Here is a 15,961-nt window from a genome sequence, read left to right as displayed (position 1 = left end):
TGGGCAACAAGATTACTTAGCAATGTACTGTAGGCATTTAGCTTAATGGTCTTGTTTCATTTCACAATAGAAGGAAGTAATGATTGAAATATTTTTAATAACGAGAATGTAATTTTGGTATGTATGTGATAAAAGCGTAGGTAACGTGTCAATGTAGGTCATTTAAACACATGTCAGAGCATCTGGGTAACAAACTTCCTCAGTTTTTCACTTATTAATCTTCTTTAATGTAATCTTTAATTGAGCCAAATAAAATTGATGATTAAAGAAGTGTTCAGCTGCTTTAGTATACTGGCCATCTTGTGGGTTCATTAGGCAGGAAGTGGGGGATTTCACTATTTTGAAGCAGAGTGTGCTGTGTATTGTTTTGATATGTGTAGGATGGAGTACCTAGGGTGGAGGGGGGGGGGTTAGGGTTAGGGTTAGGAGTTGGGGTGTAAAATTTGTGTAATCTGTCATACAAAAGGTTTTTTCAATAGCCTAGATGTGTTTTTCCTTCATGGCAGTTTCAGTTTAGCCCACTTGATATTTAAAGAGTTTGTAGTGGTCTCAGAATATCTCCCCCCCCCCCCCATGAAATCTTTAGTGATTTGGAGTTGCATGTTTGTGGTAAGTCAGCATATGATGGTGATTAAATGTCATCAGTGTTGCACTCAAACATTCTACAAAGTCAGATAATGGTCAGGGGTCATCACACATACTCAAATTTCATCAATCATTAGTAGTTATCCACACTGACTACTGATATGTCTTATTGTCTATTTTAATAACCGTCAATGCCAACACAAATTGTGAAGATCAGGACCTCCAGGAAAAGGCTTTCTAAACTACTAGCAATTTATAAAAATACTTACCTTTGGGACATATTTGTTAAGTTATGGTGCATTGAATCACACAAAAGGCAATGCAAATGAGAAAGGAACCAGAAGTTGTTGAGACAGTATTAAATCCTTTGATAGAATTAATTGGTATCTATGAAACAGGAATCAAATGACAATGAATGAGCTTGAGATTATTTAAACTAATCATTCTCACATGATTGTAAAATGCTATTGTCTTTTAGTAGAATGGGCATTAAATGAGATTAGAAACTGAAAATGATTCTTCCCTTGATAGACCATGTCACTGTAGCATTATCTTTGATATGCATGTAAATGTTTTTTTTCTTAAATGTTGTTTTTTGCAACTGGCAACTTTGACTGAGTTCACATCTAAGCTTCCCAATTATGGGTAGAGACTCACAAATAGCAGTGGAAGAGAAAATGGAAATGATCAGAAAACAACTTTTCTGCTGTAATCTGATCGTAAACAAAATTTGAATGTGTATTATTTACTAATTTCCTATCAATTTGCAATCCATTGCAATCAAATCAGTCAATGTGGACTTAAAGCATCAATCACTGAGAAGTATATATTATTGGGTTACTTAAGGCCTTAGAAATTTATGAGTCTTGGCTAACTTAAGGAAATCACAATGTGGATTGTTCAGGAAAAAATGGGAAGCAGGGATTTAAATGACTCTTGAAGTAGTTCTTAGTTCTTCATTCCATATTTGGTTCTTCACTTATGTGTTTCCAAAGTTTTTTTGATATTTGTAACAAAGAAATTATCTTTATTTTGTAGAAGCTGTCACTGAAGTGGATGACAGGGTTGAATTGAACAAGTTTCTGCAGCTATTCTGGAAACCTATTTTAGAGGTTGTCTGCCAAAAGAAATTGTTACCTATATTAATGCTTGCCTTGGTGAAGAGACTTAGCAAAACATCCCAGAATACAGAAGATTGCACAAATAATTTAACATTAGGATGGATCAATGCTATCTGCACAGCCATGCCATTAGTTGATGGTAAGTCAGTAAGTTGTAAGGGTGGGGATGTGAAGGGGGCTTGGGAGGGGGTTGTGAGAATGGTAATAAATAAGAGGATCACAAGAGTATGTCAGGATCGATATGATTTTTACTAGAATTATTTATATGGGAGTCCCACATAGGAGTGAAGTATATTTAGGAGGTCACTTATATATGCAAAAATGTTGCCAAATGTTTTGGAGGATTTAGAGAAAGAAGGGGTGATGTTGGCATGACCTATGTGGCATTTTCAGTGTAAGAGAGAGACTTGTGTACAAGTGTTATGTGTTATGGAAGTTATGTGCGTGTTGTGTATGTATGTAGTACATGCTATGCTCTCTATGAAGCACCGCCTATTCTCTATGTCCTGTATGTGATGATTAAAATCTGCAGTATACTGTATGATAATATCTGCTGAAGATGATCTCTAGGTACTCTACAAGTTACAGCATGTAAGTAAGTACTCATGCTATGTAAGTACTCATGTAAATATGCCATAAGTACTCCATCTATACTCAATGAGTACTCAACATGCTATGTAAGTACTCATGTTAATGTGCCATAAGTACTCCATCTATACTCAATGAGTACTCAACATGCTATGTAAGTACTCATGTAAATATGCCATAAGTACTCCATCTATACTCCATGAGTACTCAACATGCTATGTAAGTACTCATGTAAATATGCCATAAGTACTCCATCTATACTCAATGAGTACTCAACATGCTATGTAAGTACTCATGTTAATGTGCCATAAGTACTCCATCTATACTCAATGAGTACTCAACATGCTATGTAAGTACTCATGTAAATATGCCATACGTACTCCATCTATACTCAATGAGTACTCAACATGCTATGTAAGTACTCATGTTAATGTGCCATAAGTACTCCATCTATACTCAATGAGTACTCAACATGCTATGTAAGTACTCATGTAAATATGCCATAAGTACTCCATCTATACTCCATGAGTACTCAACATGCTATGTAAGTACTCATGTAAATATGCCATACGTACTCCATATACTCCATGAGTACTCAACATGCTATGTAAGTACTCATGTAAATATGCCATACGTACTCCATCTATACTCAATGAGTACTCAACATGCTATGTAAGTACTCATGTAAATATGCCATAAGTACTCCATATACTCCCTGAGTACTCAACATGCTATGTAAACTACTCAACATATCGTGTAAGTAATCCACATGTTCTGACTGTTCTGTACATGTTCTGATAGTATTACACATGTTCAAATAATACTGCACATGTTATTTCATCACTGCATATGTTCTTTAGGTGCTGCTCATGATATGTGGGTACTGCACATCTTCTGTATGTTCTGCAGTCTGAACATGTTCTTTAAGTCTTTGCACATGTTCTGTCAATACTGCACATGTTCTGTCAATACTGCACATGTTCTGGTGCTACTGTACATGTTCTTTAGGTGCTGCTCATGATATGTGGGTAATGCACCTGTTTAATCTCCAGCAGCCTGCACATATTCTTTAATATTTACACATGTTCTGTCAATACTGCACATGTTCTGTCAATACTGCACATGTTCTGTCAATACTGCACATGTTCTGTAGCCACTGTACATGTTCTTTATGTGCTGCTCATGATATGTGGGTAATGCACCTGTTTAATCTCCAGCAGCCTGCACATATTCTTTAATATTTACACATGTTCTGTCAATACTGCACATGTTCTGGTGCCACTGTACATGTTCTTTAGGTGCTGCTCATGATATGTGGGTAATGCACCTGTTTAATCTCCAGCAGCCTGCACATATTCTTTAATATTTACACATGTTCTGTCAATACTGCACATGTTCTGTAGCCACTGTACAGTACATGTTCTTTAGGTGCTTCTCATGATATGTGGGTATTATGCACCTGTTTAATCTCCAGCAGCCTGCACATATTCTTTAATATTTACACATGTTCTGTCAATACTGCACATGTTCTGTAGCCACTGTACATGTTCTTTAGGTGCTGCTCATGATATGTGGGTAATGCACCTGTTTAATCTCCAGCAGCCTGCACATATTCTTTAATATTTACACATGTTCTGTCAATACTGCACATGTTCTGTCAATACTGCACATGTTCTGTAGCCACTGTACATGTTCTTTAGGTGCTGCTCATGATATGTGGGTAAGGTCTGTTTAATCTTCAGCAGCCTGCACATATTCTTTAATATTTACACATGTTCTGTCAATACTGCACATGTTCTGTCAATACTGCACATGTTCTGTAGCCACTGTACATGTTCTTTAGGTGCTGCTCATGATATGTGGGTAAGGTCTGTTTAATCTTCAGCAGCCTGCACATATTCTTTAATATTTACACATGTTCTGTCAATACTGCACATGTTCTGTAGCCACTGTACATGTTCTTTAGGTGCTGCTCATGATATGTGGATAATGCACCTGTTTAATCTCCGGCAGCCTGCACATATTCTTTAATATTTACACATGTTCTGTCAATACTGCACATGTTCTGTAGCCACTGTACATGTTCTTTAGGTGCTGCTCATGATATGTGGGTATTATGCACCTGTTTAATCTTCAGCAGCCTGCACATATTCCTTAATATTTACACATGTTCTGTCAATACTGCACACCTTCTTCTTGTAATGCTCATGATATGTGGATGATGCATATGTTCATTAATAGTTTACCATATTCTGTAAATACTGCACATTTTTCAAAATTACTTCACATTTTCTTTGCTCTTGTGTAACTTCTTAATTTTGTGTATCCTTTGACAAGGTGATACAAAGAAAATGTCACATTAGTCATCAAAGCAGAACAGGATATCCTTAGATTCAAGAAATTGGTGAATGGCATCCACGCATTTCCTTTGTGTTGATCATAGCAAAAACATGACATAAATGTAGGAGTTTTCAATTTTTCAAGAACTAAAACAAGTGATTGACTAGTTAATTTCAATTTGCGCAGGAAGTCATTGTTGAACTTCTTAACAAGGGATCTACGCCAACAGTTTCCAACATTTTCTACCCACTTTGATAATGTTGAATTATTTTTCGTTGGTCTCTCACCTCTAGGTAACTCATTACTTACCAACAGCGTGCTGTCAAGGACCATAAATGTTCAAGTTCTAGATACAAGTTGGCATCCAGTTCTCATTGCATGTGTCACAGAAGTAAACAAGTACACTAAAACTGCCTTAAACACGTAAGTTTCTGACTTTCATTGACTTGGATAAGGGAAAAGAGGTAGAAACAGAATATGACAAGGGGGTAGGGATTGGGGTCGGGGTCGGGGGTAGGTAAGGGGATAGAAAGATTTGGTTTAGGCGAGGAGAAAGGGATTGGGGGTAGGGATGGGAGTAGGCAAGGGGATAGGGTTGGGGTAGGTAAGGGGATATGGTTTGGGGGTAGGTAAGGGGATATGGTTTGGGGGTAGGCAAGGGAAAGGGTTTGGGCGTAGGCAAGAGGATGGGGATTGGGGGTTGGTAAGGGGATAGAGTTTGGGGTAAGGTAAGGGGATATGGTTTGGGGGTAGGTAAGGGGATAAGTTGGGGGTAGGCAAGGGGATAGTGATTGGGAGGGTAGGCAAGGGGATAGGGATTGGGGGTTGGTAAGGGGATAGAGTTTGGGGTAAGGTAAGGGGATATGGTTTGGGGGTAGGTAAGGGGATAAGTTGGGGGTAGGCTAGGGGATAGGTATTGGGAGGGTAGTCAAGGGGATATGGATGGGGCTAGTCAAGGAGATAGGGATGGGGGTAGGCAAGGGGATAGGGATTGAGGGTAGGTAGGTGGAAGCTAGAGAAAGCCACATGTACATGTAATTATTTTTACAAAATGCTTAAAGTTCATGGTCTACTACCTGTACCTCAATAGAACTCCTGAAGACAGAAGGTTCATCTTATTGGTCTGAAGGGCATTTTTTTGCAAGCATTGGTAAAGAATTTTGCTTTGATCATGGTTGTTCTATCAGTTTCCATACCTGTAGTTATTGTCATCATTGGCCTTTGGCTATTTGGCAAGTGAATTTTGAGGGCAACCAGACTATCCAGTAATGTATGAATATGCATTTACATTGAGTGAAGTACATAAGATGCTTCGAAAGACTAGTTAAGCAATATTTGCATCTCTGTATGTTTATTCAGGATAATTTGATATCTAATGTAAAAAACCTGTCATTTTAAATTAATTCTGCTGTTAAGCAGTAATAATCAAGAACCACCCCCCCCCCATTCCCCATTTTATGTCCTATATTGCATCCATCTGGTCTGTCTTATGTTTCAACACAGCTTGCTGTCAACAATTGGTTGTAATCTACCAAGTTTGCTAAAACAAAAACTGCTTGCTTTGATGCAAGTTGGTTTTAATTCATCACTAGTTGATAGTCAGGATGAAGGCAGTACAGAGCCAACATCAGATGCTTTGGAAGTGACCTTTGCCCCTGAAGTTGTGGAAAATATGGAAATGTTGGAAAGAGAAGATTTTGCAAAGCTGAACAGTTGTTGTCGTGAAGCATGGTCCAAAGCTTCTGGTAAGAATTTTGCCTTAATTTTCGGTTTTTGTTATGTGGAAAATGGGAAACAACAAACTGAATGTTGTGCAATGTTTTACTAAAATGAATGGAGTGGACAAAATAATTATTGAGAAAGTGGAGTGGGTATTTTGTTACATCATCAACTTTGTGTTCACCTTATAAAATGAAGCATAAGGATGTATGGCTAGCAGCAGGCATGGTGCAAACGTTCCCATCACCTCCACCCTCCGACCTCCACCCCCCTCCTATTCTTTTTAACCTCACAGAAAACTAAGTTAGTTATAAGCCTTTATCCTTGCTTATATGTAATTTACCTACAGTCATAGTCCTAGATATGCCTCAGATTGCACCAGTTTTCTTCTGGTGAGGACCAACTAACCCCCAGGTGGGATCGGTGGCCCGTACCTTGTTTATATCCTATTTATAAATATGTACTTTCATGTATACATACTGGATTTTTAATAAACTTGAAACTTACCCACTTTTTTGTAAAATCCCAGATCTGCCCCTGAGCAATACATGTCTACAGGCAACAGCGTTGCTCATGCCATCCACACCCCTCAAAAGGGATAAGCAGGGTTTCTCATGCTCTCCACACCCCTCAAAAAGGATAAACAGGGTTGCTCATGCCATCCACACCCCTCAAAAGGGATAAACAGGGTTGCTCCTGCCATCCACACCCTTCAAAAGGGATAAACAGGGTTGCTCATGCCATCTACACCCTTCAAAAGGGATAAACAGGGTTTCTCATGCTATCCACACCCCTCAAAAAGGATAAACAGGGTTGCTCATGCCATCCACACCCCTCAAAAAGGATAAACAGGGTTGCTCATACTATCCACACCCCTCAAAAAGGATAAACAGGGTTGCTCATGCCATCCACACCCTTCAAAAGGGATAAACAGGGTTTCTCATGCTATCCACACCCCTCAAAAATGATAAACAGGGTTGCTCATGCCATCCACACCCCTCAAAAGGGATAATCAAGGTTTCTCATGCTATCCAAACCCCTCAAAAGGGATAAACAGGGTTGCTCATGCTATCCACACCCCTCAAAAGGGATAATCAGGGTTTCTCATGCCATCCACACCCCTCAAAAAGGATAAACAGGGTTGCTCATGCCATCCACACCCCTCAATAGGGATAACAGGGTTGCTCATGCCATCCACACCCCTCAAAAAGGATAAACAGGGTTGCTCATGCCATCCACACCCCTCAAAAGGGATAACAGGGTTGCTCATGCTATCCACACCCCTCAAAAGGGATAATCAGGGTTTCTCATGCCATCCGCACTCCTCAAAAAGGATAAGCAGGGTTGCTCATGCCATCCACACCCCTCAAAAGGGATAATTAGGGTTGCTCATGCTATCCACACCCCTCAAAAAGGATAAACAGGGTTGCTCATGCCATCCACACCCCTCAAAAGGGATAAACAGGGTTTCTCATACCATTCGCACCCCTCAAAAGGAATAAACAGGGTTGCTCATGCCATCCACAACCCTTAAAAGGGATAAGCAGGGTTGCTCATACCATCCACACCCCTCAAAATGAATAATCTGTCTAATACACCACATAAACAGAAAAACAATTGTTGCCATTTTGTGTTGATGTAAAAATGTAAAAATTTATTTCATTTCATTGAATAAACACACTGTGCAATAATTTGCGATATCACAGTGGTGAACACACACCACGGTCAGTGATTTATCTTATATTTGCTTTTTAATGTAATATATTACAGGACTCCTGTAATTGACATTAGCGGTTGTTAAGTTTTGATGAGAGTGAATTGGTCATACCTCATGAACATCAAATAATATAATTGACCGTACCCTATAAACATCAAATAACATAATTGATCATACCTAATAATCATCAAATAACATAATTGATCATACCTAATAATCATCAAATAATGCAATTGATCATACCTAATTAACATCAAATTACATAATTCATCAATTTCAAAATGCAGTCTGTGACATATTGTTGCACAATGCACTCAGGCAAAGAAATTGAATAAGAGTCAGCGGGAAAGTGGATTAATTAGCTCTGTTAATGAAATATATTTTAATCTTAGATTTTGGAATCCTTAACTACCAACTATTACTCTAGTATAGAGTACACTAGTAGCTGTAACTACTAGTGTACTCTATAATAGAGTACTAGTGTACTCTATAATAGAGTACACTAGTAGTTGTAACTACCTTGTGTACTCTATTATAGAATACACTAGTAGTTGTAACTACCAAGTGTACTCTATAATAGAGTACACTAGTAGTTGTAACAACCAAGTTTACTCTATAATAGAGTACACTAGTAGTTGTAACTACCAAGTGTACTCTATTATATAGTACACTAGTAGTTGTAACTACCAAGTGTACTCTATTATAGAGTACACTAGTAGTTGTAACTACCAAGTGTACTCTATTATAGAGTACACTAGTAGTTGTAACTACCAAGTGTACTCTAGAGTAGAGTACACTAGTAGTTGTTACTACCAAGTGTACTCTATTATAGAATACACTAGTAGTTGTAACTACCAAGTGTACTCTATTATAGAGTACACTAGTAGTTGTAACTACCATGTGTACTCTATTATAGAGTACACTAGTAGTTGTAACTACCAAGTGTACTCTATTATAGAGTACACTAGTAGTTGTAACTACCAAGTGTACTCTAGAGTAGAGTACACTAGTAGTTGTTACTACCAAGTGTACTCTATTATAGAGTACACTAGTAGTTGTTACTACCAAGTGTACTCTATTATAGAATACACTAGTAGTTGTAACTACCAAGTGTACTCTATTATAGAGTACACTAGTAGTTGTTACTACCAAGTGTACTCGATTATAGAGTACACTAGTGTGTACTCTGAAAATTGCTCATCCCTTATGTCTTCCTTTCAACATAAATTATTTCATGAATTAAGTACAAAAACAAACTTCACCAACTCTTCCAAACACCGGGCCTTTCACCAGACCAGTCCATGCTTCAATAGCCTACAGTACACCCACACCATGCCACACTACAGTATATTACAGTACAGTCTCAATAGTGTACTGTATTATATAGTAGTGTACACTACATACCACTATCTTTATTACAATACTGTACACTACAGTCAACATTACACAACACCACACTATACCAATAGTGTGCATCATAGTGTATACTATACCACACTAATAGTATAGTGTAGTTTATACTGCTTCAGATTACTACTGCACACTATCATGTACAAAACACCAGTAGTATAGTGTAGTGTACACTACTGTACATTAGACTGCACTACAGTGCACATCACACCACATGATGCTACACTAAACATCTTTAATGTATCCTCCACTTCACATACTTTTACAGTACAGTGCACAGCATAGCTTCATTTCTTTGTACACACAGCTTTAATATTAACTTTGTTTAAGTTGACCTTTAACAAAAATTTAATGGTAGACACAAAATTATTTTTGATAAAACCTGTCACTTCCAATTCCATTTAGAAATAACCCTGTGGATATTTGAGGCTCATCAGTTAAAGTGGCTGGACCACTTAGTTCACTGCACAGACCATTTGATCAGACTTGCAGATGCAAAACCTGATTAGAAAAGCACAATTTTTTTTGGTGTACCACTATACTAGGTTACTAGCACTGAATTTGTTCCTTTCATATTGGACTATGACAAATCAAGACTGAAAATCTGCATAAATTAATCCTTTAATATACAAATACACTACTTGACTTAAATAATCTTCACCCCAAACATTTCCCTATTGTTCACATGATTTGCTTATATTTCAGTAAGATTTATAGGCTTCTGACGTTCATATGAAACCTGCTTCAACCCCCTAACAGGATATTGTCAAACTATTCAGGCTTTGTAATACATATCTTTGTTTGGCTTTAAAATGCAATATTTGCTATTTTGTATATCACAAAGGCACCATAATTCTGATGACATGAACAATAATAAAATATGTCTTAACAAGGACTTAACAAGGTCTTAACAAGTTATATATAGAGCTGACAGCATGTCAGGGGACCAACCAAAAGTATCCCGTTTTGTTCATCAATGGGTTTACCTCGCCTTACGGCCTTACGGCATTCCTTGTCAAGGTGATTCTCAACATGTGAATTGTTAGTGAACCCTGATAGAGAAAGGGGCATACTTACTTATATCATTCATGGGAGTCATTCATTTTAAGATAAAAAGTAACTTATCAATTTAAGAATAAAAGATATGTGTTTGGTTTTGATGATAATTGTAACCTTTGCATTCATGGCGTTTGTATGTGTGTGTGTGGGTGCGTTTGTGACACCCAGCTTGTAAACATGATATCTCAAGAAGGGAAGGTTAGACCAACTTCATATTTAGTGTGTAGAAGTACCACATAAGTACAAGAAGCCTATTGTTTTTGGTGGAGGTGAAAGGTCATTTGGGGTTACCAGGGGTCAAATTGTGAAAACCTTCTAAGCACGATATCTCAAGAAGGGAAGGTCAGACCAACTTTATATTTAGTGTGTAGAAGTACCACATTAAATAAAATAAGCCTTTTTTTTTTTGGTGGAGTTAAAAGGTCATTTGGGGTCATCAGAGATCAAATGTGGAAGCCTTGAAAACATGTACACCCTCACTTTACATTATGTCAGATGCATGAAGAAAACTGCTCATGTTACATCATCGAAACCACAATGCATTTTTGCATTCTGGTTATTTAAAGGACAACTGCAAATATGTGATGTCATAAAAGCAGTGTTGATTGCAAAGGGTTTTTGAAGTGATGGAATCATCGTATCAAACTCCTTACTCATCATGATATGTTGTGATTGTGCGATAATCCAAAATAGTTTTAATGGATTGGTCATGCATGCTTACAGGACTTGTTGATCGTACTGTGTTTTGAATGTTTAAAAAGTGGTAATTTTTGTAAATTTTTAAAGTGTAATGTTCAGTCAAATTCATATTTAATATAGCATTATTTGATGCCAAGTGTTACTGTAAAGTCACCCAATGTGCCTTCATTTCTTTTTTATGCATGTGTATTGTAAAAACAATTGTTGTACCTGGTAAGCCATGAGTCATATGCTGCTTGTATGGTTCACTAAATATCAGTTCAGCACTCGTTGATATTGTTAAGTTCCTTGCCGAGGGAATTTGTTTGTATAGGTCTGCAGGGTCAGCAATATTTGCTCTGCAGTGGGTAAAACTTATTAAACTAACTTTATTTATTGGCATTATACACACTGGTGGTGTATAAATGGATACATACATGATTGGCATGGTTTAAAAGATGCGAGTAAAGCGAATACCTTATACCACTGTTACCACGTATGAAAAAAATATATGCAAATATCAATATAAGTTATGGTATGTCACTGAATTAAACAAATTCCAATATTTCATGAGCAGCACACAAACCTGGCAAATTGCTGCGCAAAATTGAACGCTTAATTATTCCCTGCGTGCCGTACTGTATACATGTAGCATATTGACTGTTTCTAAAATGTTAAAGTGAAAATAAAACAGTTTTTGACCAATCTATCTGTTTCCTGAAGACAGGATTTACTTTCTCATTGTTCAGATTTTAGAAAACATTCAATTTCAAATGAGTTTGGTAAAGCCCATCTCTTCATTATTAATGTGCATTGTTACATGCAACCAACAAAGTCTGTTCATAACATTTGCAGTTAAATGTCAGTATTAGGTACAGTAGTCCAAACTATGCTAGTCTAATTGGACAAATCTTTTAATCAATTTAACACAGTCTGTTCTGCTGCCGCCATTGGACCATTTCCCCACCCCCCATCTCCCCACATTTTTGACGGTGTCTGTCAATAAATTCAGCAAATGGATTAACTGGTCTGGTAGTATTTCTACGTCTTAAATATGATGCATGGCATGCACAAATTACAAAACGAAAACTGAGTTAAAACATATTTAAAGTTTGGAATTTTACTAACAAAGTATTGTAACACCGCAGGGTAGGGCTTTCCTGAACCCCGGCCGAGCAGTATCGTGGGTTATCTGGCAGCTGAAGGCCACATGATGTCAGGTGAAGGGGAGAGGGGGAGGCGAAGACTAATGCCAGCAGCGCTTGAACCAATACACAAAAATAAAGAAGAATATAGTTTAGAGAACTAGGTCTCATTCACCAATTAAATTAATTAACTTAAAACAAGCACTTGACAAAAATAAGGCAGTGTCTTTCTGCCGTAAACAAATATAACGCACAATTGAAACAAGGAGCAGGGTTACAATTTAACTAAACAATAAATAAACTACGTACCAGGGCGTGGAAAGCATGGCTCGCAAGAATCTCGAGAGTGAATACCCGAAACAGGGGGCCAACAGCACTCTATACTCTGAGTACTGCTCAAATCAGTCCCGCTCTGATTTAGTAGCCATTACAACACCCCCTAAGAGGGCCCTAATTTGATCCTGCCTCCAGTGTCTATAAATTGCAATGAAGCCAACCAGGACGGGAAGTTTAAATATTAAATACAATGTTAGGAATGGCGCCCTGTAGTCAACCCTCATTCCTGGACCCGCGCTCCCGAAAATATAAAATAACCTTGCCTCTAAAAATAATATTTCTACCAGAGTTCTCTTTCTCATCAATGACTGCACATTGGAACCCTTCTTTTAAGTCAGCTATCATTCTCACCATCTTGCTTGGTATTCCATAGTTCTAATAATATTCCAAATGTCCTGGGCTGGTACAATAAAATAATGAATACAGATATGAAAATTGCATAAAACGCTGTCATTTTCACTGAGCTTTTAGTGCAGTTAGCTGGAAAGGTCAAAGTTTAAATTTGGCCAACAAATACAGAAACCATTAATGCTGAAATATTTTTCTACCCCCCCCCCTCCCCCTCCACAAACTAATTTTCCTCAGTGAAATATATATTTAGCTTATGTAACACTCCTCAATGTCTGTTAGTGTATTGGAGATGTAGAACAAAGGAAAGTTTGTTTGACAAATTCAGGCAGCATGAGTAATTTGCAGCGACTAAGTACTGATAAACTTTAAGATATACATAAGTCTTAAGATTTATGTGTTCTGTATATTGATATTCATGCCACAGTTACTAAGAACTGATTCAAAAGGTATGCTATTAAGGTACTCTTTAAATTGTCACTTATTAATGATAATAATTATTAAATTGTGTAATTAACTCCTTTAAAAGTGTTAATTTGTAACTAATATATTATTCTGATATATACCATTAGGTGAAAGTGCAAACCAAACAAGTTGTGTCACTCATTGTGTAGTTCTACATTGATTTCTTTGTTTTTTCTTCCTTACCCTCCTAGAATTGGTCCGCTGGGAACTTTACCCCCTCGGAAAGCTCCCAGGACAACTGGATAATCCTAATCTCCTCAACCTATTGAGAAAAGGCAGTACAAGTTGTGCAACTGAGTCAACTTCAGATGGGGGTGTATTTATTGGAGCTAGGTAAGTGTAGAATCTTAAACAAAAATTTGAAAATTGTGACAAATGTGCAGGTTTTCAGGAACTAATATGTCAGTATTATCAAAAAGACACTGTCAGCAATCCAGTTTATACGCCTTGCTATATTGTACAACTAGCATAATTTGGGAGTGAGAAAAAAACGTTCTTAGATTGTTGTAACGTGTAACGTAGGTGTGAAATATTTTCTTGACTAAACATTAACATTTATGGTCATATTAGCATATTTGCTTGCAACACAAAAATACTTTAAAATGAGCACATGTTCCATTAAGCCAATTATGTACTGTATTAAAAGCTATGTTCAGTAAAAACAACACCTTTTATACCTTTGTTTTTTTTTTAATTAGCACTGGGGCCTTCATTACTGTGCATATAAGAATCAAATGAGCATAGAGGCCTTCCTTTATACCACTACATATCAAAATATGGAATAAACTGTTGATTTAGGACATTTAAACAAATACACATTCCTGATAAAGGACAGTGGACTTGGGATGGTTAGGTAAAATAATAGCCAGGAAGCACCAAAGATGAGGCAGACATCGAACTAAATAATGTGCTGATATGCATTTATTTATCGCTATATTGTTATGATACATTTTAATATAGCTTACTATCATCAACCATTAGTAAACTAATGTGCTGTACAAAACAAGGAATTTGAGACAAAAGTACCAAAAAGTAGAGTACACAGAAAATCTAGGACCTAGTAAAAATATCAGGCTTTAAGTTTGGTTGTTAAACTGCTTATTGCATCTTGAATTTCACCTGGAAGCTCGTTCCACAATCAGAGAACCCACAACAGCAACCGAACGATCGCCTAATGTTTTGCAATTGGACCTAGGTATATAGTGATTATTTCCTAGCACTAGACCTAAGCCAAAGTCTAAATGGACAAGTTCTGACAGGTACTATATAGGCCTCGTCCATTCCAGTACTTCCAAGATATTTAGGGTACTCACTGGTCGATAGTTAGACCTAGGTATATAGTGATTATTCCTAGCACTAGACCTAAGCCAAAGTCTAAATGGACAAGTTCTGACAGGATCTATTATAGGCCTCATCCATTCCAGCACTTCATATTACTCACTGGTCGATACTTACACATGACAAGTTCAACGCCAACTTAAGGTCTCACCATGGCAACGTACCATTTTTGGAGGAACGCACCTTTGTATTATAAGGAAGTATTTATGATCCTATGAAAGGTCATCACAAATTTAACGAGAACCTTTATCCAAATTATCGTTGGCAGTATGGCTAGTTCACATGGGAAAACTTTACTAGAGTCAAGTTCACTTGGTCATAAGCTGTGTACACACTTTTATCTTGGAGTTCCTCTCTGATTTTGAGCATATTTTCAAGCAGTAATTTGCGAATTGGTCAAAACTTAGATTGACGTATGAAATGGAACATAGTAGATGAACAATTATGTTATGTGAAGCTAACATACAGGTGTATGTGTGTTTCAGATTAGTCCATACTTATCATAAATGATATCGATGGGTACTATAATAAGAGGAACTGCAGTCTGTCATTAAGTTCTTTAGATTCTGCCATCAGCTTTCAGGGCTTTGCTTATGAAGTGTCTGTTTGCATTGACTTGGTCATGGTTTGATACAGTTATTCAATATAACCCATAGCAATGTGTTCCATTTACTTGACTTTTCCAACAATGAAGATAACAATTTCTGATAATGGTGTCTGGATGACCAATATTTGAAGATTATAGGAATACACGGATTGCTATTCTAACGATTTTCATTTATTGGAATGTCTGGCAGCATTTTTCAGTTTGAACTATTAAAGATTCATTGATTTGGAGGAAAAAAAGTTGATACAATTGTAAAATATTAGCCATGGAACTGAAACTTATAAGTTCTCCGGAAGTGTTTAAAAGCAAGAATCTGTGAATTGAAGGTCAAGGACGTGTTAGCAAACTGTTGTAAGATGAGTCAGGAATATTCTTTCAATTTTTTTTTTTTTAAAAAGAGAAGAAAAAAACCCAACAGGGAAAGAGGTTACATGGAAGGGAAGAATCAACGTTTTCAATACTGCTCACTCATGGATCCTGAAGGAAGCAAGTCATTGTCTCTAAT

At 37.2% G+C, this 15,961-nt stretch overlaps 1 protein-coding gene across 2 annotated transcripts in view; it reads left to right on the top strand.

The window, feature by feature from the left end:
• The window catches only part of LOC139963237 (uncharacterized), a 35,946-nt gene that overhangs the window by 13,567 nt on the left and 6,418 nt on the right, over positions 1-15,961 (top strand). For both annotated transcript variants that reach the window (XM_071963856.1, XM_071963853.1), the window contains exons 8-11: positions 1,624-1,845; positions 4,928-5,057; positions 6,138-6,379; positions 13,703-13,844. In XM_071963856.1, the coding sequence (XP_071819957.1) occupies positions 1,624-1,845; positions 4,928-5,057; positions 6,138-6,379; positions 13,703-13,844 (736 nt within the window). The remainder of the gene's footprint in view (positions 1-1,623; positions 1,846-4,927; positions 5,058-6,137; positions 6,380-13,702; positions 13,845-15,961) is intronic.

This window comes from Apostichopus japonicus, chromosome 21 (assembly GCF_037975245.1).
Source record: "Apostichopus japonicus isolate 1M-3 chromosome 21, ASM3797524v1, whole genome shotgun sequence".
NCBI classification, from domain to species: Eukaryota; Metazoa; Echinodermata; class Holothuroidea; order Aspidochirotida; family Stichopodidae; genus Apostichopus; species Apostichopus japonicus.
The sequence above is the reverse complement of the archived record's forward strand: the minus strand, read 5'-3'. Positions and strand labels throughout refer to the sequence as shown.